We start from the raw sequence: 25773 nt of genomic DNA, 5'->3' as shown, positions 1-25773 counted from the left end.
TCATACTTGAAGGAGAAAGGGAGAGTGTGGGAAAAGTCAAACCCACAGTTTAATCCCCCAGCTGCCATTGCTGATCAGGAATCATAATAAGCTCTCGGCTCACCTATCACTTATGGCTTACAATGGAATTTAGAATCTGTCTTTTCATATCAGTGTAACAAGCCGAGGAGGAATTACATCATATGATTTTGCTAGAAGCCTTGTCCTCCTCCCTCTGGTGAATCCCACAAAGAACGGCGGGGGAGGGAGACACACGCACTCAGCCAGGGAGGCCAGCCAAACGGACACCAGAGGTCAGGGCAGCAGCCTGTGGCTTTCAACCCCTCGACAACCTACAGAGCTGGCGCTTGCACTTCCCCAGGGAATAACCCGACACTAGTTCGTAACTCTTGGGGTTAAAATCCCTGTTCACGTAACAGGTGTGGTTCCTGTCTCCTGGCTGGACCCTGCCGGACACGGTATCTCAGGCCTAGAGTGTCTCTTCTCCTGTATGGAGGGAAGGAAATCCTGTGATGCGTCATCAAAGGAATGTCCCAACTGCACCGACCTGGGCACTCACTCGGGATGCGTTCTCCAGCTGGGCTTTCAAAATGTTACACTTCACGTGGTCGGCGACGGGGGAAGGCAGAAGCGGGGTCTGAAGGGTCTTCTCGGATACTTTTTTCTCTTCAGCCTGTGACAAACCCAAAACACATGCAACTGACTGTCAACAAAGAGGAAAGAAAACAGCGACGTGAACCTTCCCCATCAATCAGAACACAGTCGAAAACACACACGCCAGTGCAACTCCCAGCTCCTTGTCCGAGGGCTCCTGCTTTTAGTGTTTGCAAAGGATTCACAAGCACAGCCTCGCCTCCTCAGCCTCCTCGCGTGAAGCAGGGAGAGGAAGTACTCTCCCTGTACAGGGGTGAGGGGTCGTACGAGAAGATGGGCTGAAGGGTCAGAGAGAAGTGGCTCTTCCAGCTAGGGGCACGTCTGGGACCGAAGCTTCGAGTTTCCCATCCCCTAGTGCAGTGCTGTTTCCCCCCGTAACGGCCTCCTCTTATACAGATTCAATCCTGTGACTTGCTGGGGAAAGAGTGAAAAATGGGCTTGGGGATTTTTTACAACAAACCTTGCTGAAATTTCTGACTCTCCAGAAACTTGTATCTATTTCACCTCATTGCAGAGGGTCTCAGATGTCAGTATTTGGTACCCTTTCTTCACTGTTTTGTCATCTTCTAGGTACTCACTAAACATGTACCTAAAATTTATTTTTAAAGATTTTATTTTTAAGTAATCTCTACACCAGCGTGGGGCTCGAACCCAAAACCCTGAGATCAAGAATCCCACGCTCCAAGAACTGAGCCAGCCAGGCACCCTAACAGATACCTATCATTTCTATGATCCAGTTAGAGTGGATAGCCCGGGGATGGCCCATTTTCAGTGTGTCCTACACAACAGTATCTTTGAAATCATAGGCTTCGTGGCTATTTTTTGTAATAGACATTACGATAATTACATAACTGTGAAGAAATACTCATTGATCTGTACAACCAGAAATCATCTCTGATGATACACACACCACTCTTCGAATAAAGTCTTAATGTGAGCCCTGCCTAGGGCAGTCACTGCATATCCCAGTGTAAACGTGGTGCTGGGCCCACAGCAGGTGCTCCATAAACACATACTAAAGAAGATAGTAATGATAAATGGCTATTAATAAAAGAGATGTGTTTAATAAGAAAGGTATAAGACCCTACGATTGCTAAAAGTCAATTTAGTGATCGCAGGCCTTGCGGCGGCGTGTCAGGTACAACGCACAGGGCGAAAACAAAATGTTCTCAAGTCCCCAAATGAACCCCATTTGTTAATTCAAAAGTCCAATTGAGCACCTTGGTACGTGTAGCAGGAGTGTTATGAAAGTGCTAGAGGAAGCAGAGGGTAATTGGCGGGTTGACATCATTTAATAAAGGAAAGAGAGCACAGAATGCAGTTTCCCAGCGGGACTTCCAAATGCATCAAGGAGCCCTTGGTGGAATGAGTAGAATGAGGCAATTTCATGGAACAGCAAGATAAGCAGGGCCAGAAGACCTGGGTTTTAATCTCCGCTCTTTCCCTGGCCAGCACCACAGAACAAAAATGATGACGATGGTGACGATGGAAAGAGAGACAGTCTCAGTCGCTCACATTTACAGAGAGCTTGTTGAGGGCCAGCTGCTGACAAAGCACTTATCACTGGCTCCTCTGGTGGAGCCGTCCCCTCTGAAGGGAGATACTACCACCATCCCCATTTTATAGGTGAGAAAAACAAAGCAGAGATATGGCAAGTCTCTCTCTCTCTATATATAATATATAATATAATATATTATAATTTTATATTATAATATAAATAAACATTATAATATATTGAATATGTAATATATAATGACTGGAATCATTACCAGTCAGCATGGAGTGCTGGCATGGAAGGCATGGAATGCCCCCTCCCCCCCAAAACAGGTAAGTAACTCATTTATTTTGAAAGATGAGCTCGATAGTAGGGCTCTCGGATAATTTATCTTGTGTTTGTAAAGCCTGCCACGTGAAGATAATTGTTTAACACCAGCATGGGTGTTTTCACTGGTGTGTGGAGAGTTAATTTTGTAATTAGATTTCATTTTCTGCAATGATATGCTGGAATGTAAGAATTAAATTTGTTCCAAAGCCCACTTGAGGTTTTTGACAATTGCTTAAGGGGATATAGTTATACTGACAGTAATGACCGAAGATTAAAAAAAAAAAAAAAAAAGAATGCTGCTAAAATAAGAAAAGAATGAGAATTCAGCATTAATTTTTTTCCCCCTTCAAATTTGGTTCCTTTAAACTGCTTCTTTTGGATATAAAATCAAAGCTGGCTTGTTCCTATTCTACCAGATGAAGCAGGAGCTGCCAGCCAGCTCTCTGAATGGACTCAGGTGAAGACCAATATAAATTTTGGAAAATCCAACTATCGTTCTATGAATAGGTTTGCATCAAAGGCATCTCTAGGAGATAAACGTCCAGATTACACCGAGTTCACCATTCCAGCCTGAAGGATGGTTACAAGAACACTGTGTTTCTCTCTTTTGCATGACCACACTTCGTGTTTTGCATCCAGTTTGAATGGTGAAAAGATGCCTGATCATTCAATATTGAAATACAGATTTTACAACATACAAATGACAGTCATGCCTTGAAGAGGATTACAGTTGGAAACAGTCCATCTGTTTGGGGGAAGTCATTTGGGGATAAAGAATGTATTGGATGCATTTTTTAATTGTCTATAACATTGTTTACACATTTGAAATCTGGTGAGACTTAAATCCCTGTGATCATTTCGGGTGCAACTTTGGACCTGAGCCATGCAACTGTCTTCTCACCACCAAATCGAGAATAGGAAGTTATCCAAATCTTCGAAGACTCAGAGGATTCTTGATCCTTGAGACTGGAAAAATCCCTGAAAGCAGGGAAGCCACTGGTTGCCAAGTGTAGGGTCAGGACACTTTGTGGGATCCATGGCACGGAATGTGTGATTAAGGATAAAGAAGTAACACACTTTGCTTCTACGTTTGGACAAACCCAAGGTTATCTGATATCACTTTAGCCCACTTGCTCCCTGATGCATTTCTTCAAGGGGAAAGGGAAAAAAGGGGCTCCAGGGAAATGCTCAGTAACGCACCATTGTCTCAGATATACCTTAACCTGGAGCAAGCCAGTCCTGCTGTCCGCCCACCAACAACTACGGGTTTCACAGAGCTTGTGAGCCTTCTGAGGCTTGCCATCTGCTGTAGCTCCTTGCAAAATACGTTTGGATTCTGCCAAACTCTAGGTAAGCTTCTTTAAACCATTTATTGTGTGGATTGCAGAAAATAAGTTGGAAAACGAAGAGACTAAGAGAAAGAAGACCACGCAGGGGGCACGTGATATACTGGGTATATATAGGCCTGCCTGCTAAGCACTTGTTGATTGAGTCGATGTCAGTGCTCTCCTGCAGGAGGGATTCTCTCCAGCTGGCCATCAGGGAGGGTGGTATGGGAGAAAAAGCAGGCGAGCGGGCCCTTGATGTTGTCAAAGGGACTTGAGGCTGAGGGGTATAAGGGGTATGCAAGGTATGCAAGGAAGTGAGAAATCCTGGAAGTCTAGTGTAGGCTGGAGGGCTGGCTCTATTATAGTGGAGGAATAATAGCCCAGTGCGGGTAAGGAGGGCGAGCTTCCTAGGCCAGATCTTCCAAATTCTTCCTATCCCCTCCTATAAAGGGGGCGAGGCTAAGCATCGGAATGGAAGAAATGATTCACGAGGGAAAAAGACTACTGCTTTGGGGCTTTTAAAAATTAAAATATGTATAAAATGCTGGTTCCCAACTAGGGGTGACGGTGCCCCTTAGGGGATACTTGTAGCAAAGTATAGAGATGAAGTTGGCTGTTGCATCTGGATGGGGGTGCTCCTGGGACTAGCAGGTGAAACCCAGGGATGTTGTCACGCATCCAACAACACACACAACCGACAGCTCCTCCACGACACTCACAGCCCAGAATGTCTGTCGTGCTGAAGCCGAGAAACTCTGGTGTGCAAAACAGAGCGGCACCTCTGGAGCGCAGAGGGCACTGGGCCCAGAGTCAGGGGCCCTGGGACTCAGCCTCTGCTGTGCAACCACGAGAAAGTCATTTCCCTTCCTCTGGGCTCAGATGGTAAGAAAGTCTGAGCTAAATGGTAGTTTGAATCCAGCCGGGACATTCTATAATTCTAAGATAAAATTTGGCTTCCATAAGGCTGCTCATTTGGGTAGAAGAACTAACCAAAGGAGAGTTTTGCTGTGGCCCTTTCCCTCTCTCTCTCCTGCCTTCAGTCCCTCCCTTTTTTCCATCAGAAAACAAGTACTGAACTTCTACTATGTGCTAGGACCTGTCAGATGCTCTGGACTGAATTGTGTTCCCGGCCACCACCCTGGAATTCATAGGTTGTAGCCCTACCCCACAGGATGGCATTTGGAGACGGGGCCCTTGGGAAGTGAAGAGATTTAGACGAGGTCATGGGATGAGGCCCTCATGATCAAATTAGTGGCTTCAAAGGAAGAGAGGGGCTCAGTTGGTAGAGTATTCGAGTCTTGATCTCAGGGTTGCAAGTTTGAGCCCTACATCCGGTATAGAGATTACTTACAAATAAAATCTTAAAAAGAAGAAGAAGAAAAGGAGGAGGAGAAAGAGAGAGACTGAGCTCTCTCTGCAGGTGCGGATACAATGAGAAGGCAGTCATCTGCAAGTCAGGAAGAGAGCGCTTACCAGGGAACCAAACTGGCTGACACTTTGATCTTGGCCTTCCCAGCTTCCAGAACAGTGACAAATAAATATCTATTGTTTAAGCCACTCTGTCTACGGTATTTTGTTACAGCAGCCGGAATAGACCCATGTGGATGGGTAAACATGGCAAGAGGCAAATGTGGGCACCTCCTCATTGAGCTTTAGATCTAGAAGGAGGGAGAGATTCCTAACAGAGCCTGCCTGTTCACCTCGGCACCGAGAGAAACTCCCCGTGCTGTCATTCAGCCGAAAAGAACATAAGTACATTTCTGCTCTTAAGAGACTCAGCAGAAATGCCAGGAACAAATGAACAGAAATCCCTCCAAGACCAAGGCATATAATCTAGGAGGCAGGCCAGGGGAATAACCAGAGGTTTGCCGCCAGCCGGCGGTCCGGGCCCATCACCCAGCCCTGGTCCTTGGCACCTTGTTTATGTTGATGTGCAGAGCAGGCCAGGGTCCGGGGGCCTTCACGGTCTCCAGTTCCAGCTTCTTTAGATGGGCGGCAGCTTCGCTGAACAGGGCAGGCGGTCCTGGACTCAGTTCTACAAGTGGTGGGGGTGGGGCAGGGGAGGAAGAATAAGGAACCGCGGAACGGACAGAGAGCGAGAGCTGTGATTAATGATGCTTACCGGAGCCGGATCTGCAGCACCCTTCCGTTGGCCTCCACTGCCCAACCCCCTACCCCGCCTTAAATCCCTTGACTATGCTCCAGCTGGTGGGCTGTGAGAATACTTAAGATCAAGGCTTCTAACTCCCCCAGGTAGGAGCTGGAAGGCCTTGGGCGAGTCACTCTATCTCTCTGAGCTTCTGAGCCATTTTAAAATGAAAATAAAACTACTTACCCTGCAGGGTTGCTGTAGAGATTAGGGGAGGTCATTTACATACAAATGCATTATTAACGGCAAAACACTATGCAAATTAGAAAGTTGACTACTCGGGCTCACCGGCATATGAAGGTGCCCTTGAAAACCAAATGCATTGATTTTAATTTCTGTACTATTTTGGATTAGCTGGCCAGCACCCCTTCCACTGGCTCGTATTTATCCACTAATACAGTGAAATATTAATTAATTATTAAGTAAGTATTCATTACATATGAAAGCTTAAACCAAGTTATCGTTTGCAATTGAGATCGGGCAGCTGGAATAATAAGATAAATGAGGCACAATTCTAGGCTAGTGGAGGAGACAGAGACACGTGTAGATACGAACAACAGAAACTTGTGCAGATAGTAAAAGTTAATTGCTAAAGAGGCAAAAGGGAAGGCACTCCAAAGCCAGGAATCAGAAAGGCGTGTTAGAGAAAAGTTTCGCTAACAACATCTGAGCAGGCTCCTGAAGAAATGAGTTCTGCATTCCAGGCAGAGGGAACAGCCGGTGCGAAGGATAGCACTAGGAACGCAGCTCAGCCATTGGTGAAAGGAGTGTCATGTGGGGCGCCTGGGTGGCTCAGTGGGTTAAGCCGCTGCCTTCGGCTCAGGTCATGATCTCAGGGTCCTGGGATCGAGTCCCGCATCGGGCTCTCTGCTCAGCAGGGAGCCTGCTTCCCTTCCTCTCTCTCTGCCTGCCTCTCTGCCTGCTTGTGATCTCTCTCTGTCAAGTAAATAAATAAAATCTTAAAAAAAAAAAAGAAGTTTCATGTGGCCAGAGTGTAGTGAGGAATCCGGGGAGACTGAAGACCTCAGCAGTGGCCAGGCTGGGAAGGTCTGCCTGTGGCCATGCTCAGAAGTGTGGGCTTTATCTCAGGTCAGTGAAACACTACTGAAAGTCTCAAGGCATTTGGTCAGAGCTGTGGCGAGATGTCTTACTTGGGCAGCTATAAGATGAAGACTGTATTAGAGCAGGTATCCCTTAGGGGGCTGTTAGAGTTATCTGGATACAAAAGGATGAGACACGGTTCTAGAAGGGCAGTGTGGAAGTGACAAGGGGATAGAGTTCTGATTCATCAATGCCCCGTGAATGATGAATTTCCATTGCCGACTCAGCCAACCCAGAATTGTTCCCTGTGGTCTAAGCGAAAGGCTCATCAGCTCATCCTTTCACCGCTGCACAGACTCATGAAATGTCAGGGCTGGAAGATTCCTTGGCCATGCACTAGACACCCTCTACCCCTTTTCATAGACGAGAAAGCTGAAGGTCCAAGAGGGTAACACGGGTCAAGAGCAAAGACCAGAATCAAAGTGTCTTGACTCCTTCCTCCAGCTCAGGGCTTTCCCACGTCCTATGTGAGAGAACCGGCTCCTCCCTCTGGTCTGTCACAGATTAATTATTTGATAAAGCGTAATAAAAGGGAGTTTCTAAAAAAAAAAAAAATACAAAATCCAAACCTATTTCTTACTGGTTTTAATGGATGTAAAATCACTCTGGTCTATTGCTAAAAATGTTTCTAAGTGCCTGCTGTCCCTTTCCATCCCTTCTTATGCCAGAATCTGAAACAGGGGACACTGGTCCTCCCTAACATCACTTTGCTCTCAGACGAGGGATGCCAGAAATGGGACAGAATAGGTTTTCCTGTAATTCGGAAACGCAGAGAGTCTAGCCTCCTGGCTCCCTCCTCTTTCTATTACTTGAGCCAGTAGAAGTAGGAACTGCTGGGAATGAGGCAGAGAGAGAACAGCTACGTTGACATCCAGCCGGAGTTTCCTGATAAACTGTAATCTCTCAGCGGCTCCTGATGAAATGAACGAGGCGCTTGTCCTCTCCTGCCCCGACCTGGCAACCCCGCACTGCCTTTCCTGCCTTTCCGTGCTACCCAGAAAGGGTCTGTTTTGAGGATCTGGGGAAGCCATCCATACCCTGCAGCATCCCTCCCTCTTACCCTGCTCTTTGCAACCCTACTTACTTGTTAGGGATTTACTGCTGGAGTTTGGAGACCTGGAAGGCCCCTCCTTGTTCTCCAGAGTCAGCGAGAGGCCATAGTTCGGGTGGTGCTGGTGCTGGTGCTGGTGGTGATGGTGATGGTGCCTGGCTGAGGCTCGGCTGGGTCCCCCGTTCTCCTCAACGCCGAAAGGCAGCCGGTCCGAGCTGCTGAGCCCTGGGGAAGGGAGCGGGTAGCTGTGGAGGGTGTCAAAGTCAGGATTTAGAAAAGTCAAGGGTCTTGATATTCCTGTGTGTACTTTTAAAAGATGTTCTGACCATTAAAAACCAAGAGACATCGGTTCAACAAGCATCTGTGGGGTCACTGCAAAACAGGACACAGGGGCTTCACGGCGTTCAGAGAAAAAGCGGAGAGGGGAAATCTGTATTTATCAGAGACCCGAAACCTGAAGGAATTCTTACTCTGAAGTTAAACCACTTTCGTTCAAGAAAAGACATCCCTTAAATGGGAGGAGGAAATCAAAAGCGATACTAGCAAATAATTTGCTCGCCATGCCACGACAAGATTGTGACCAGAGGGATGCTTGGAGTCCCTTTCTCTTCTTCTCAATCACCGCACCACACAGGAGACACTTGCTAAGGTGACTGCTGTGACACCTGTAATTTCAATTGTTCTCTCTGTCTTTATTAAAACTGCCCTTCTGGAAACCAATGCCATCTCCTGTTTAGAATCTGAACTGCAGTTCCTGCCTATACTGTCTCCTCCAGCCCACTGTCCCCAGAGCAGCAGCGAGGGGGAAGTTCCTGTCCACTCTGGCCGCCTCCGGCAGACTCCGCTTCCCTGGGGTCAGTCTTGCATCATGTACGTGTGTGTAAGGATGTGGAATAAGGTGTGACTTTGGCTTACTTTGGGTCACAGCCCAGCCTCACCTCTCCCAACAGGAAACGTAGCCCAGGGTATGCCGCTCCCCCAGGCAGCCAGTGATGGGGGCAACAAAAAGTGTTGCTGAAGTTGAAGTTGAAACGCCGGGGTTCCAGCCTTAGTTCTTCCCCAGCCCGTGCGGGAAGCTTGGACCGTTGCTCTGGGCTTTGGTTTCCTCCTCTGCAACACCAGCTGGGTCAGGTGATCCTGGGCGCATTTCTAGGTCTGAAAATTGCCCTTTCTCCCAGCTACTTATCCAGCACTTGCTTTCTCCTAGGTTGTGTGCTAGCTATTTTACATAAAACATTCCATTTTGTAGATACATAGAACTTTGCTTCTTTGCTCGGTCCACAGTAGGTACTCCATACATATTTGATGAAAAGGAAGGAAGCGCGGGCGGGAGGGAAGTCAGAAGGACTGACGAAGCTGTGGATCTGGGATTTGAGAACAGCTACGTGGACTCCAAAGCCCGCTGGCATTATTTTCCTGTCTCTCATAGATGCTGAAAACAACATCTGTCCTAAGGAGGCACAGAGACTCGGGGCTCAGAAGAGAGAAAATTCCCTTTAGCCTAGGAGGACTGGAGGGGCTGCCCAATTGGAGGCTCACCTTGAATTACCTTGAATGCGAGAATGAACACCCAAGGGGAAAGATGCCTTATAGCAGAGATCTGGTGTATGTTTAGGGCTGGAGGTGGAGTTGGAAAGCTTTGAGTAAGACCTTCTGACGAATGGCAAATAATCACCATCTCCTATGCCAGCTCCAAGTGATTCTCACCCTTTGCTTGGAAAGCAAGATTGAGAAGAATTCTGAGGTTGTGCCCAGCTCAGGAGGAAAGAGTGTTGTGATTGATTAGTGATGTCTGCCATGGACTTGGACTAGAGCACTGGTGTCATGTACTCGTTTTTCCAAGTTTAAAAGTGTGTGATTTTTTATTTCAAGGAAACCCAGAGTGAGAAGTTAAACAGGGAAATAAATATATATGCAGGGAGTGATAAATTGCATTTAATAACATGTCGAATAAAATATGCATGTGTGATTTTCCTTTCACAGCTACTTATGGGGAAGACGGAGCAAGACAAACGGGAAGAGAAACAGACGAGGGTCAGAGAAGCTGCTCGAATCTTGTCGGGTGAGGGTCTCTAGAAGAGCAAAGGTTTCTAAGCAGGAGTAGGAGGGCCTGGGGACTCTCTCAGCTCATGCACATGAAGGGATCACCATCCCAGCGATCGTAATTCATGGAGTTTTATAGGGTTGTGGGTCTGTTAAGGAAACCACCGCTCATGGCCTCACGGACCCTTCCCCACAGAAGTCTAGGAGGGGCTGTTCGTATCGACTATGATGTAAATGGCATCTATGAGAATTGTGAATCTGCCCTCTTCCCAGGCACCTCAGAGAAGGTCAAGTCGACCAGAGGGTTCAGCAGCACCCAGCAGCCCCAAAGCCTTGGGACCATTAGTTAAAGCCCAGGAAATGAGACCAGCTCTGTGTTCATGGTCAACAGAGACGGACGTTCATGAGCTTCTGGCATTCTGGAAACAAGGTCGGAAGTCCTGGTTTGCAGAGGGTGATGGAGAAGGGCTATGTAGGCTTCAGCCTCTGCTTCCACAGGCTGGCAGCTGAGAAGGACTCTGGTGTAGAAGGAGAGGGCTGCCAGTGTGCCCAGCACTGTGCTAAGCATTTCAGGTTCAACTTTTGCAGTTATCCTGCAAGAAAGCTGCCGATGCCTTGTGTTACACTGGGGCTTAGAGGAGGGGAGAAAGTGCCCTGTTAGTAAACATCAGTGAAAAATCGAATCCGATCTAATTTCTTCTCTTCGTTTTTTCAGGGGAAGCCCCCACTCCCATTCTACTTCCGACTCTAGAGAAGTGAGTGCTCTATTAGCAAGGGCTATGTCGTACAGGCCTTTTTTGTCTATATAAGGGGTGGGCATAGCTCTGCAGGCCTGGGGAGGGTGGGGGACTCTTACGGCCCTGCCTAATCCCACCAGAGCCTCTCTCCTCTGTGACCCTGGGTCCCCAGCCTGCTCAATCAAACTGTATTGCATACTGAATAATGGGATATTTAAAATATTATAATAATATCAATAACATTTGTTATTATGGTATTATAGTAATTAGGATTATATTTATGTATTTCTTTTTTTTTTTAAGATTTTATTTATTTGACAGAAATACAGTGAGAGAGGGAACACCAGCAGGGGGCGTGGGAGAGGGAGAAGCAGGCCTCCCGGTGAGCAGGGAGCCCCGATGAGGGTCCCCATCTCAGAACCCTGGGATCACAACCTGAGCCAAAGGCAGATGTGCAACAACTGGGCCACCCAGGCACCCCAGTAATTAGTATCATATTAATAATGTTACTATGTCATTCTTCATTAAATATTATAACTGGTATAAAATGGAATAATTATTCTGAATAATCCTGCCAGAACTGTGAGCAGGGCAGGGCAGGAACTGGGGAGGGTCTTGAGCTGGAACAGAGAACTCAACAGGGCTTTCTCTCGAGAATGAGGCCAGGAATGGTGAGGGTGCTCTCAGAAGCCAACTGTCCCATACAGTCTACAGCTCAGCCAAGTTCTGGGTGACATGGGCTTCTGAGGACAGTTCTGGGGAGCTAATCCTAGATAAGAAATCACAGAAAATGGAGACCCTCTATTTGGTGGTTTTATACTCCCAGACAAATATTAAAATCACCAGGAGAACTCCCACATACCACTGGTGGGAATGCAGAATGGTACAGCTGCTTTGGGAAAACACCTGGCAGTTCCTCAAAAAAGTTAAACACAGAGTTACCGCACAACCCAGCAATTCCACTCCTGGGGATATATATGCCCAAGAAAAATGAAAATATGTCCACACAAAAACCTGTCCATGAATATTCGTAGCGGCATTAATCATAATGGCCAAAAATGTAGAAACAACCCAAATGTCCATCAACTGATGAATGGATAAATAAAAGTGGTGTAGCCATAGAGTGAAATAATATTCAGCCATGAATTGGGACGAAATATTAATCCATGCTAGGACATAAAAGAACCTTGAAAAACGTCACAGTGAATGAAAAAGCCAGACACAAAACGCCTCGTGTTGCATGATTCCGTCTATGTGAAATGTTCAGAATAGGCAAGACCATAGAGACAGAAAGTAGATTCGTGGTTTCCTAGGACTGGGGAGGATCGGGGGAGACAGCAAGACAAAAGACCCTGCTAATGATACAGGGTCTCTTCAGGGGCGTTGGAACGGTTCTAAAATTAGATTGTAGCAATGGCTGTACAACTTTGTGAAAATGCTAAAAATCATGGAACTGTACAGTTTAAATTGGTGAATTATATGATACTAACTTGTATCTTTATAAAATTGATTTTTAAAAAAATCACCAGGGAAGATTTTGAAAAATATCCATGCCTAGCCCCTACCCCAGGCCAATGACATCACCATCGAGCTCGAAGTCCAGTGGGCAGCCAGCACTGAGCCCCACTGCCCTAGTCCGACCTCTTCACTTTGCACGTGGGGAAGTGGGGCTCGCTGGGGGAATGAGGTGACCGGGTCACATCGTGGGTAACTGGCTGAGCCTGGGACAAAATCCAGGACTACTGCCTCTCTGCTTGCTGCCCATCTGCTACATCTTCCCATCTGTCTTGGCTTCTATTTCAGGCAGCAAATGCACTCATCGGGAAAATCCTAAGACCTCCTCAGAACCGCACTGCCTGAGACATCCTTGTGTACACATCTTGCCTTCCCAGCGACACAGTGAGCTCTGTAGGAACAGAGACGGTCATGTCACATGTGTTCATACCCTCCCCTGTGCTAAGGACACAGCAGGTATTCAACTAATACTGGTCAGATTGAAAAGAAAATTAGATATCAATGCACTCAATAAATATTTAAGTGCTAACTCCTGTGCCCGGCATGGTGGTAGGCAGGGGAGTGCAAAGACAAGTGAGAGGTTGTCCTTGCCCTCAAGGAGCCCACTGCTGAGTAACAAGTCCAAGGCCATGTGACAGGTGCTTTCATGAGGCTTAAGCGAGGAGGGGCAGAGCCTGGGCAAGAGCCAACAGGGAAGAAGAGCTTATGTGCATATTGTAAGGGGAAGTTCTCATTTTTCTTTTCTGAAAAGGGGAGGCAGTTGTCCCAACATCACCAAGGGAGTAATGCATCCTTGTCCCACTAACTTGAAATGCCACCTTCTGCATGTGCCAGTCACTTTCCCGAAAGCTCTCAGATCCCTGCTCTGCTCTGCCCTGACCTGCTGTGTTTCCAAGGAAATACATTTCTCAGGCTCCCAGCCCTCTGGCTTTTATGCAGGCTTGGCCGGTGGGAGGCACTGGCAGAGCCTGGAAGGTGGGAAAAGGAGAGAAGTCAAGGTGTTTCTTCCCCATCTCTTTCTGCCTCAGGTGATGTTTCCAGCAGAAGCTGTGAGTTCTCTGTGGCCCCAGCCCCTGGGTGTTGAACTGCCACCTCCCTCAGTCCCTCCGGCTCTAGTTCTCGTGTTGTTAATCTCTGGCTTGTCTCCCTGTCCAGCTTAGTTTCCTAGTTCTTCATCTCTTATGTAACCAATTCCCCACATGAAACTCCCTCTGTAAGATACGCCTCGTGCGGTCTCTGTGTTCCTGACTGTCCGGGATTGATGTACAACATCCACCATGGGTGCTGCTAGGTAGTTTCCCCGTAAACACCTTTGCCATGTGCATCTCCACTGCAAGAAGTCCAGCCCTGTTATCACCACCTATCTAATCGACTGTAAGAGAATTCTGCTGTAAAATATAAAACAACTGGCTTACAGTTCGGTTTCATTTCTCCATTGGCAAAGTTCCCATTTTTCTATCATATTAATCTCACCTGGCGCTCATCATGGTCTGTATGGTGATGAGTAGATGGTGTGGATGATAACTACATATATCAGCTTGATAGAAAACGCGGTGATAAAACTTACTGGGAGTGTGAAAGAAGACCCTGTAAGAGCCAGACAGCACACTCTACTAGGCCAGAAAACAATGCACCAGTTGCAATGTCATTAAGAAAGCTCAGTTACAAACACACTATAGCCTTAGCATTCCTTCCACTCTTCCCATGGAACTTGGGAACATCTAGCGACAGTCAAGGGACAACGTGCCAAAAACAAACAACAGTGTAGAAAGCTTTTAGGAAACAATACAAAGCTCAGCTGCAAATTCGGGTCCTAGCACTTGGAAACGGATACCTCTGTTAGCCAAGGCAGAAATCGTGGGGACAAAAGTAAAAGTGCAATGCTAAGATTGATCAGTGCCCCCCAGATTACATGTATGTAATACTATGAGCAGTAGACCTTGAAAAAGAGCACAGAAGTACAACGTACAAAATCAGTTATTTGTGCAGTGTTGCTATGACTCTAGGCTATACATTTTTGATGAATTCAAATATTTTTTTTTTATTTTGCAATCAAGTGTTTAGAATTTTGTCATTCCACTTTTTTGTTATTCAATTTTTCATGTTCCACAATGTCTTTTTAAGTGAATGTCCCTCTTTTATTTATCATGATTTTCTTTTAGGGCAAAATTACTTTACAGCCAAGTCGTTATGCAAAGAAAATGTTTGCAGTGAAAATGCTTGTCAGAGATGCTTATGGTGAAAATACGGGATGTGTATTTATGTGTGTTTCTGGATTTTTCCTATTTTTATTGACTTTCTTCTCTGTTACTCAACCAGCACCAGATTGTCTTAATTTGTGTATATATATGTGTGTGTGTGTGTGTGTGTGTGTGTGTGTGTATTTTTTTTTTTTTTAATATCTGACAGGACAAATCCTGTTCCCTTTCCCATACTGTTGTTCTTCTTTTTTTCCTTGACTATTGTTATGTACTTACTCTTTCAGATTATTTTACAACTTCAGTTACTACCAAAAAAAAAAAAAAAAATCACATTGGAATTCTGATTTGAAGCATTAAATATTATGGATTTGAGAGAGTGTATTCTTAAGGAATAGGGTACTTTTCATTCTTTATTCAGATCTTTTAAATGTCCATCAGTTAGAATTTTTTACTTTTCCACAAAGGTAAGCAACATATATTATTAATTTAATTCCTGGGTGAATTCCAATTTTGTCACAATTGAAAATAGGATTTCATTTATTATTATATTTCCTCTAATTTTATGCTACTAGATACACAAAATTATGGACTTTACGATATTTCTGACTCTGGCCACTTTGCTTACCTCTCTAATGAACTGTAATTCATTTGTATTTTTCATAATCACATAAATTTTGTTTCTTCTTTTCTGGTATTTATTGCTTATTCTGTTTTCTTGGCTTATTGCTTTGGTAAGGCTTGCAAAATGGTGTTGAATATTAATAGTTATTCTTATTCCTGAAGTGGGGTACATTACCCAGTGTTTCAACATTAAAGTCTGGTGTCTGACAAATTCTACTTAACCAGGGTAGACACGGTCCTTTTACTCAGTCTACTAAGAGTCTTGGAACATTAGCACCCCTTATTCTGAGTGAATCCATGCTATTCCTAAGTGAACATTACTTCCTAAACTAAGTGCTTAAAAAAGATTCTTTTTTGATACCACGATCAAGCTTATCAGTCCGGTTTTTTAAAACACAATTTTCAAGAACCTGTATGACATCTCCCTGTCCATTCTGGCATTTCCCCAGGACTCCGTAGTTCTTCAAAGCATAGTGATGCTGACTCAGCAATGACATAACAAATTCTCTCCTTATTCCCTGTGGCCGTTTTTCTACGCCTGAAGGCTTGAACTAATTTCCTGACTGTTCTCTCATCTCGGACTTCAGTTTCCTTCTCTTCGTTCTTTTCACCCTCAGCAATTAGCATTTTGCCTGGTTTCCTTATCAAAAAGGAGAAAAGCAAAACAGAAGTTGAGGAGTGTTTCTTCTGTCCTGTTAATCTCATATACCATCTTCAGGAATGACTATTGGAGATTACTTAAAAATAAATATCTTAAAAAAAAAGAATGGCTGTCCTTAAACTGTTCATCTTTGTTCCAACTAAACCATCCATCTATGAAACTTTAAAAGTCCTTTTAGAAAAAGGTCTACACCCCTTCATTCTTTTATATGTTCCACCTTCCTTCTATTTAAAATACTGTTATAGGGGTGACTGGATGGCTCGTGGGTTAAAGCCTCTGCCTTCTGCTTGGGTCATGATCCCAGGATCCTAGGATCGAGTCCTGCATCAGGCTCTCTGCTTGGTGGGGAGCCTGCTTCCCTGTCTCTCTCTGCCTACTTGTGATCTCCGTCTATCAAATAAATAAAATCTTGAAAAAAATAAGATAAAAGACTGTTTTAAATTGTGGCTCCCTAAAAACCTTTCTCTTTCAGATGATCGATGATATATATTCACAGTCAATATGAAAAATATTCCCCTTTTAGACCCATCTTCTCTTTGGCATGAAGGATTAAACCGTGAGCTCCTCTCATTTTGTATTAACAATTGCAAGACAGGGACACCTGGATGGCTCAGTAGGTTAAGCCTCTGCCTTCGGCTCAGGTCATGATCCCAGGGTCCTGGGATCCAGCCCCGCATCGGGCTCTCTGCTCAGCTGGGAGCCTGCTCCCCTGTCCTCTCTCTCTGCCTGCCTCTATGCCTGCTTGTGAACTCTGTCTGTCAAATAAATAAATAAAATCTTAAAAAAAAAAACCCAAAAACAATTTCAAGACATAAGAGTCATTTTTTTCCCTAGGATCTCACCACTCACACATTTCAACCTAGTCTTCCTTGCTGACCAGAATTAATAACAGTAACATGGGCGGTGTTTCTTCTCCCTTCCAAACAGCTAAGTAATCAGGCAGGAAGGCCAAGAAATCAACAGATGTTCTGCTTTTAATGAAATGCCAATATCTGGATGGCCAAGAAATCCCCCATCCACACTGTGCCAGCTGAAAGTCTCTCCTAGGAAAACAGAGCGAGTATCCTCTATCTGAAGTTCTCCAGCATCACGTCTCGATCGCTCACCGCAGGTACGCACGCTGCCTGGACTCAAAGGTACTCTGTTATCTGTTCATGACACCTGGCTTAACTCCACAGCAGGGCTCCTGAGGCAGGACCAGCTTCTAGGTAGCCCACACAGCACACAAGCTCTCTAAACACTCAAGACGAGCCTGGTCGGGGCCAACTGGCTCCTGTTTTGCTTTTAGCCTGGGTGGGGACAAGTCCATGTTCCTAATCAGAGCGAAAGCATCAGGGAGATATCGACGAATATCCCTGCAGAGCTTCCCAGCAAATGGACTTTGGATGGGTTACGGCTCAAATGGTTTTATCTGCTTACCCCAGTGTGCTATACAAATATGTCATTTTCTACTTGCGCCAAGGACAAGAAGAAGTTTCCACTAGTCCATATCCTGTCCATCAGCCTGAACTGTGGCTCTCCAATTAGGGCTGTTAGCAGAATCTCCTCAATTACCATGTTTTTACAGCAGATGGTGTCAGCCAGAATCAGACTTCCTGGCTGAACACTGGTGCATTAATCACGCTCTCTAAATACTCACAGAGGAAAAAACTCAAAAGCTAACATTTTTGGTTGCCCAGCCCTGTGCTGTCTATTAACATATTCAATCTTCTAACAAACGTTTGAAGAAGGGACAGTTATTATTATCTGTATTTTGCAGGTAAGGAAATGGTAACAGAGAGGATACTTAACTTTCTCAAAGTCACACAGCTAGTAAATGGCAGAGCTGGGATTTGAACTCAGGCAACCTGACTCGAGAGCCCAGTGCTCTCTTTAGCGCTGAGAGACTGCCTTGCCAGTGGATAAAAGGAGCATAACAATGACAGTAAAAGAACACTGGCAGGCACTTAGCTTTGATTTTGTTAGGGCTTAGCTATGTGACCTCAGGTAACCTATTTCACTTATCTGGGCCCCAGACACTGCATTTTTGGCCAAACAGTCATTATGTATTTATATGCCAGGAACTACGGCTCAATGAAATAATTTGATTTGTGCCATGTCCGACCGAGAGATGAGAGAAGGTGCATTTACTCATCATGGTTTCCAGGATACTTGTCACTTACATCAATTTTAATTTAGTAGAGACTGAACAGAGTGGGTCATTAGACAAACATATTGCTACAAGTTCTTATTACATTCAGTGCAAGCAAGCGCACTATTTGGCCGTAAGAAGAGAGTATATTTGAAAGACTGCATCTTTTTCATAATGGGTTTGAGAAGAAAATTGTTATCAACATCTCAGAAATGGGACACATTAGGAATGTTAGGTCTGTTTATTATTATTTTTTATTTTTTATTTATTTATTTTTTTTAAAGATTTTATTTATTTATTTGACAGACAGAAATCATAAGTAGGCAGAGAGGCAGGCAGAGAGAGAGAGGAGGAAGCAGGCTCCCTGCTGAGCAGAGAGCCCGATGCGGGGCTTGATCCCAGGACCGGGGGATCACGACCCGAGCCAAAGGCAGCGGCTTAACCACTGAGCCACCCAGGCGCCCCTGTTAGGTCTGTTTAAATAGGGATCATTTCTTATAGTAACTTAGTGGTTTTATTTATTTTTTTTTAAGTGACTAGAGAGAAAAGATGAACCGACCTCATTTTCCTCTTGTCCAAAATGGTCAAATTATACATATACATATATATATATATGGCATGGTTTAGATTCCTTTATACAGACTAATGGACAGATGGGAATTTTCTCAATTTGTATTTCTTTCAAGCCATCTTCTAAGCCATCAACCTGGAACTAATTCTAGTGTTAGCTCAGGTGCTGTCTGAGTCTGTAAGATTGGTAGCTGTTGTTTTGACTAGTTTATTAACTGCCTACAGCCAAAGGCAGCGTCGTCTTCAACATCAATTCCCGGTGCCTATGATAGTACTTGGCACAGCGTAGAAACACAGTAAATATTTGCTGAATAAATGTTGTAGTGCATTAAAGTTTAATTCTCCTTAGGTAATTTATCAAGTGTCTATTCATAAAAGCTTCACGTTGATCAGGAGCTCCTCGGTGTCCCTAACACTAAACAGCCTCTGTAAAACTGTAGAACATTCCACATCTTAAGGAGCGATGAGAGGCTCTTCATGTCTCCTGGTGGCTGCATCTGTCCTGTGTGAGAGAGAGTAGTGGGGTATGTGTCCCCATCTTTGAATCTGGAATTTTCCTTCGGTGAAAGTGGTATCAAATGGTTTTACCAAAATGTTGTAAGTGGGTAGGCAGACCTTGATAGATTTTTTGCTAGAAAATCCATTTTAACCTAACGTGATTCCTACTAAGTTTATAATGTCTTTCTGATTATTTGAGGCATGGAGAAGCTGTGAGAAGGGCTTTAGAAAAACTTTGTGCAGAAATCTAGGATTTTAACAATTCCGGATCAATTTCAGGATCTGAGCCCAAGGAATAAATATTTCATGAGTGCATTTTTGCACAGAGGCTCATGACTAAGAGTTTATTCAATCTCTTTCCTGCCTTAAAAAAAAAAAAATACTGACACAAATATAGTTGTTTTCTCTTAAAGCATTCACTTGTAATAAATCTAACAGTGCTTTCCCTTCTCGGTTTCCTAGGGACTTTTTTGGGGGGGCTCTCATTTTTGCATTCTGGGGTCCACTTTTTGCTTTCAATGAAGATTTTCTTTGATCAGGTGGGTAGTGACATTAACAGACTTAACAGACTTACCCCTCACCACTTCTTTAAGTGCATCCCCAAACAGTATCATCTGGGAGGCCTCATGGAGCAGCAAGACAAAAAAGAAATCATTGCCACGAACACGCAGCTACGAGCTGTGCAGGATAACGTCTAAGGAGCCCATCTTTGCACCGTGAAAGAGCCATGGCCGGCTTGGGCATGAGCTGAGTGTTATTTTTTCCACTTGGCAGACAGCATCCAACTCATCAGAATGAATGAAATTAAACTATTATTCATTCCAGAATGAAGTTCACGCTAGATGAAGAAAATGCACGCTCTGTTAAGGGCAGGTTTTTAGACGTTCTAATTGCACAAGACAGCAGCGGGAGCGGGAGCGGAACACTGGGTATGTGTTCCTGAGGTGATACAGAGGAGGATTCATCTATTTCGGTTTTTGTGTTTTAAAATCTCCCCAAGTGATCCCTTCTCCGTTCCACAATTCTTGTAGGTTTTCAGAAGCTTCTCCTGTAAACATCCTTGGTTAGTCTCTGAAGCTATACACTGGACCTAATATTAAGGGCCCGTTTAATTGCCTTGTATATAGATACAGCCTCCATTATTCAGCTGCGGGATGAAGCTGGCTTAGCCGTTAGCATAGCAACAGCTCTTGCTTTTGAGGTTTCTGCTGCAGAAAGTGGCTGCTGAAGCCATTCACAATTCAGGAGGGGATGATTAGGTAGGTTCTGTGGTCTTCTTACAACACGAGCCTACGGGGATGTTCCTCTAATTATTCTCACCCTGCTTAGCGGACTGCCCGCACTACAGCGGTTGGGGTGTTTTAAATTCTGCAGCCTTTCCAGCAATAAAACCGCTGGCAAGTCTTGGGATACAGTGGGATTTTAGACCTGCTCAATTAGGACTTTAATTGTGACTGCAAGTAATCCCTTGCTTCCGCGGCCAATGCATCAGGGAAATTCACAAAGTCTGAGTGAGTATTTAAGAAGTTGGAGTGGAGGGGCGCCTGGGTGGCTCAGTGGGTTAAAGCCTCTGCCTTTGGCTCAGGTCATGATCCCAGGGTCCTGGGATAGAGCCCCGCATCAGGCTCTCTGCTCAGCAGGGAGCCTGTTTCTTCCCCTCCCCTCTCTCTGCCTGCCTGTCTGCCTACTTGTGATCTCTGTCTGTCAAATAAATAAAAATAAAAATATTAAAAAAAAAAAAAAAAAAAGAAGTTGGAGTGGAAAGTTCTCCACAAACTCCTCAACAAGAACGGAAAGATGGGTGTTAGAAATCAAGTCCTTTACCCTGGCTATTTTCATGCTGTCCGGATTCTTTCTTCTGATCTCCAGGGCACTGTATCATGCTGATTGTTATCTGAGTTTCTGGAAATCTGCTTTCAAAAAATGTCTGGTAAATATCAACTCTTTCCATCCTTCCCTTGCTCCGCTATTAAAAAGGCTATGATGACACGATTAATTTTACTTCATCAGTCTGCTCTTTAATAAAGAGCACGGCGTAAGAGCAGAGCTTCCAGATGGTTCAGGGGAAACATTTAACAAATGGCATTCAACAAGATGAAAAGGTAGGCAACCTTGCTTCTAGAGAAATACAATTAAAATGGACATACTGATTTTTACCCATCAACGGTTTAAAAGAACTAGTTAAGGCTATGCGCTTGCTCCCTGTGGAACGGGAGGCCTGTCAAATCGCTGGTGGGCCGGGAGGCCTGGGGGAGATACATGTAATCAAGTAGAATATCTTTTTTTTTTTTTTTTAAGATTATTTATTTATTTATTTATTTGACAGACAGAAATCACAAGTAGGCAGAGAGGCAGGCAGAGAGAGAGAGAGGAGGAAGCAGGCTCCCTGCTGAGCAGAGAGCCCGATGCGGGACTCGATCCCAGGACCCTGAGATCATGACCTGAGCCGAAGGCAGCGGCTTAACCACTGAGCCACCCAGGCGCCCATCAAGTAGAATATCTTTAGAGTGAAACTTCGTTAGGCAATGTCCAAATTAAATATGCATGTACCTCTTTAGCCAGCGCCCGTTCCCAGGGAGCTTCTCTACAGATGGATTTACTCAGGTGCATAAACGGAACGTACAATGACAGCAGAAAAACTGTAATTTTAGAGATTTGGGGCAGCCTAAAGGACCGTCATGTATGACCAGTTTAATACGCATACTTGTTTATTCGTGGAATAGCTCCTGGATTGACACAACGAAACACTAACAATGTTTGCCTCTGGGGAGAACTGCGGACCTAGGGAATAAGGTGGAGAGGAAAAGTAACTTTTAGGAATTTTCTTCTGAATTTTTAACCACCATATTACCTACTAAAATAAGTGAAAAAGCACAGCAGTTCCCTTTATTACTGACTTTCTACCTAGCCTCCTAATTGTTAAACGTCTCCTCTGCTTTGTGGAAGATGGAGTCCTAAGCTAGACAAGCTGGGAAGAGAGCGGATGCTGTTTCAATTCTTCCAACTTCTCCATCTCCACTGTACCCGCAGAATGAATTCTCAGTGGTCTCACCAGTTCCTTCTTCCGCCAGTTTTGCCGTCAGCAGATGGGAAAGCACTGTCCACATGCCGCCTGGATAGTTACTTCCTAGTATTCTCAGACAGAAATATCATCTTTCTTTCTTTTTATTCCGTCTCAAAAGATCCCCACGGTGTTTCTGCTCTTGGCTTGTTCGAGTTTCAGAGATGTGTCTTATGTATTGTGCTAACCCTCCTCTAACTGATCTTTCTCCTGGAGCCAAGCACCTCTTTCCATTGCTAAACTTAGACCATACATCCCAAGCCAGCAGCCTTTAACACAGATCATTCCTTGGGGGAGACTGAATTTCTTTGACCCGTCTCTCACCACATGGACTGCTAAGGCCTTAAATCTCAAAAACCACCAAAAACTGCTGCCAGCCACCACCAAACATGGTGCAAAACACCTTCCATGGATAATATCCCAATTCTGTTTGGGGACACCAAAAAGGAGGCACAGAGAAGAAACCCGACAAAGGTCCCATGGCTGGGAAGCGGCAAAGCTGGGATTCAGAGCGTGGAGGACACCAGAGCATTCACACATCACCTCGCGGGAAAACTGCAGGGCTCCTGCCCCCAACGAAATCACCACTCCACACCGGGCCTGCAGTCTGTCTCTCATCAGTGGGCAGCATCCTGCCATTTTGCTTCTGCTTCTTCCCCATGATGGGTTTGAATCTCAGCATGGGTCCCTACGCTGGTGTGTCCAGGCCACCTTCTTCACCAGTGGATCTAGTTCTCTAGACCCTTGCTTCCAGTGGGAGAGCAGAACAATGACAGATTCAGTTTGACAGACTTGGGAGAAGGAACTCAGGGCGAAATTAAAGCCATATAAAGAAACCCTAGAATTTTCACGTTCTTCTACCTCACTGTGAACCTAAGCAAGTGCAAAACTATGCTGAGTAGCCGTCTCTAGCTCCTTCTTATGATGTATCTGTTTACTTTTTGATAGCATGGCTACTTAAAAAAAAGGAACTGGCATCTAAATGAGTTCAAATTGAACCATAGGATGAAAGCAAACCAGATAGGAAGCTGTGCTTTTCTAAGGGGAGGTCCTACACTTGTCCATCACGGACTCGCCTGGAGACTTCAGATGAAGTTTCCTTAGGTCTCACCATCAACCACTTAAACAGAGCCTAGCACTTTCTATTTTTAGTAAGCTGTCCAAGCAATTCTTTGGCTCCCTAATTCTGGGGAAGTTGGCCAATTTGCAGAATTATTTAAGATTTCTTTTGCAGAGGCTCAGCTGAATGTCAATTTCACATTAGTTTCACCTTTTAGATACTCCTGGGGCCTCTTAAAAATGTGCTACTTTTCATGTGCAAAGGGACTCTTAACAGCAGTTTGTGTTTCCCTCTCTTTGCCCCATTATGCCTTGCCTGGCATTTGCTGGTTGCCTCCTGGAGGGAAACAGCAGAGGCAAATCATCCTTAAGCCTATTTAAGGTATTTACCTGGTCCTTTTGGAAGATTCAGTCTAGTCAGGGAATTGACTTAGAGCTGAGTTTGGGAAATATTGATCCAAAGGATCAATATGGCTGCTCAGGGAGTTTTTTGATGAGCTCAGATCTTAAAGGACTAGTTAAAAGCTGGAAAGTCAAGGGCAACAAAAAGGATCTATTATTAGTTGTGTTCAGACCAGGACCCAGGAGGCTACAGTCACTGACCTGGAAGGATGGTGCCATATTAACAGGCAAGGGGAAAAAAAAAAAAAAGCAGTACTCCCATACTGTCCTTATTCCTTCATCTCTGCTGTTAAGGAGAACCCTTTTCAGTGGAAATGGTAGACCAAGAAATGAAACAGGCAAGTGGGTTTTGAAGGCCAAGATAATCACCTGGCACGATTTCAAGTCTTTCAGTCCACATGAATTACATCAATCTGACCATCCTGTCAGCTCACTGTTCAATATTCTGAGTGAGTCACGGAAAAATAAAAGAGATGATCCAAGACTGGTAAATACCCGAATTTCAAAAATGCAAAAAGTTAATTCCGTTAATTATGGAGTCTCGAGCTTGACGGTGCAGGCAGATAATAACTCCAGAAGAAATGACTGGTTCAGGGGCTCTGGGGACAGACGCAGTCGATTGCCTCCAGCAGAGTCGTTCACTAAGAAGAAAATAATGTTCAATCTCAGGTTCTAGATTGCAGGAGGAGTGATGGTAAGGTGTTAGGGGTTACGAGACCCCTGGGAAGGGGAACAGGGTCACTAGACCACTGGTGTGTAGAGACATGGATGTTGGTGGTGGGGAGTGGCTTTCTAGTTAGTAACCAGATCTCAGGGTAGTGAACTCCTCAACATAATCTAGTACTAGTCTCATGGATACAGAGAAATCAACAGGGTCCCAGATGGTGAAATGGTCATTGGTGAGAAGCGTCAAAGCCCAGGGGCCGAGAACATGGGCTGGGAGTCAGACCTGCACGTGTGACAATGGGCAAGCTTCTCGCTCAACCCGAAGCCCGAGCTTCCAAATGTGAGCAAAGAGGACACTGTGCATCACACAGAGTGGCCCGGAAGATCAAGTGAAGTGACCCGCATAGTGCTGGGCGGATACATCTAGCTGACAGTCCCTGCATGTTCCTGAGGATCCCTGTCAACCTACCAGGGTTTCCAGTGCATCTCCAGCATCATCTGCCCCGTAGCAACCACACGTGTCATGATGCCAGTGCTTCGGAAGAGAAGACCGCAGACACACTGGGTCATATTCCAATGACGAAGCTGAAGGCAGAGCACAGCTGATGGTCAGCATCCTACCCAAATGTGACGCCCTGGGCTAGGTACAGCTGTTCAGATACCTTTGGACCAGCTCAGAGATGACATGCTGACTGTTATCTAGCTAGACAGTTTTTTTTTTTTTAAAGATTTTATTTATTCATTGGACACAGAGAGAGAGCACAAGCAGGGGGAGCTGCAGAGGGAGACGGAGAAGCAGATTCCCCACTGTGCAGGGAGCCTGATGCAGGGCTCGATCCCAGGACCCTGAGAGCATGACCCAAGCCAAAGGCTGATGCTTAACCAACTGAGACACCCAAGCGCCCCTGGTTAGACATTTCTGTTAGAATGAATGTGGAATAACTCATTTGCTGAACAGACATTCATTGAGCACCTGCCATCTATCAGGCACCGGGGAACAGGCAAACATGGGACAAAAGCTCACACTTAAAGAATGTACAGTCTCCAGGATGATGAACAAAAGAGGCATTTTTAATGTAAAGTAGTGAGTGCAACAATGATATAGCAGGGCTGAGGGGCAGGCATAGAGCAGAACACAGAAACTAATCCACTCTGCAGAGGTGGGGTGGTAGGAGTCCTGGGGAGAAGACGTGTCTGAGCAGAGGCATCTAAGGGGTGAGCAGGAGTTGGGCAAGGGAGATGGGAGTGAGAGTGTTCTCAGCAGAAGGGACAGTATTTGCAAAGTACAGATGGGAGCAACAGCAGGATATGGTGCATGCCAGGGACGACCAGAAGCTTGGTGGTGTAGAAATTTAAACAGGAGGGTAAGAAATGGGGCAAAATGAGCTAGAGCAATAGAATGGAAGCAGACAGCAAAGGAATTCCATACAGAAGGCCTCGAGCCTCACCCTACGGTGCTGGAGAACTCTGGCAGATGTCCATCATTGGAATGACTGTGAG

At 45.1% G+C, this 25773-nt stretch overlaps 1 protein-coding gene across 6 annotated transcripts in view; it reads right to left on the bottom strand.

Annotated features, from left to right (window-relative positions):
- Positions 1–25773, bottom strand: part of EPB41L4B (erythrocyte membrane protein band 4.1 like 4B) — a 121863-nt gene that overhangs the window by 24121 nt on the left and 71969 nt on the right. For 5 of the 6 annotated variants that reach the window (XM_032306937.1, XM_032306938.1, XM_032306940.1 and 2 more), the window contains exons 16-18: positions 8142–8353; positions 5724–5842; positions 548–673 (exon numbers count right to left, since the gene is read on the bottom strand). In XM_032306937.1, the coding sequence (XP_032162828.1) occupies positions 548–673; positions 5724–5842; positions 8142–8353 (457 nt within the window). The remainder of the gene's footprint in view (positions 1–547; positions 674–5723; positions 5843–8141; positions 8354–25773) is intronic. The other variant, XM_032306939.1, reaches the window with a different exon arrangement.

Source organism: Mustela erminea, chromosome 12 (genome assembly GCF_009829155.1).
Source record: "Mustela erminea isolate mMusErm1 chromosome 12, mMusErm1.Pri, whole genome shotgun sequence".
Classification (NCBI taxonomy): domain Eukaryota; kingdom Metazoa; phylum Chordata; class Mammalia; order Carnivora; family Mustelidae; genus Mustela; species Mustela erminea.
The sequence above is the reverse complement of the archived record's forward strand: the minus strand, read 5'-3'. Positions and strand labels throughout refer to the sequence as shown.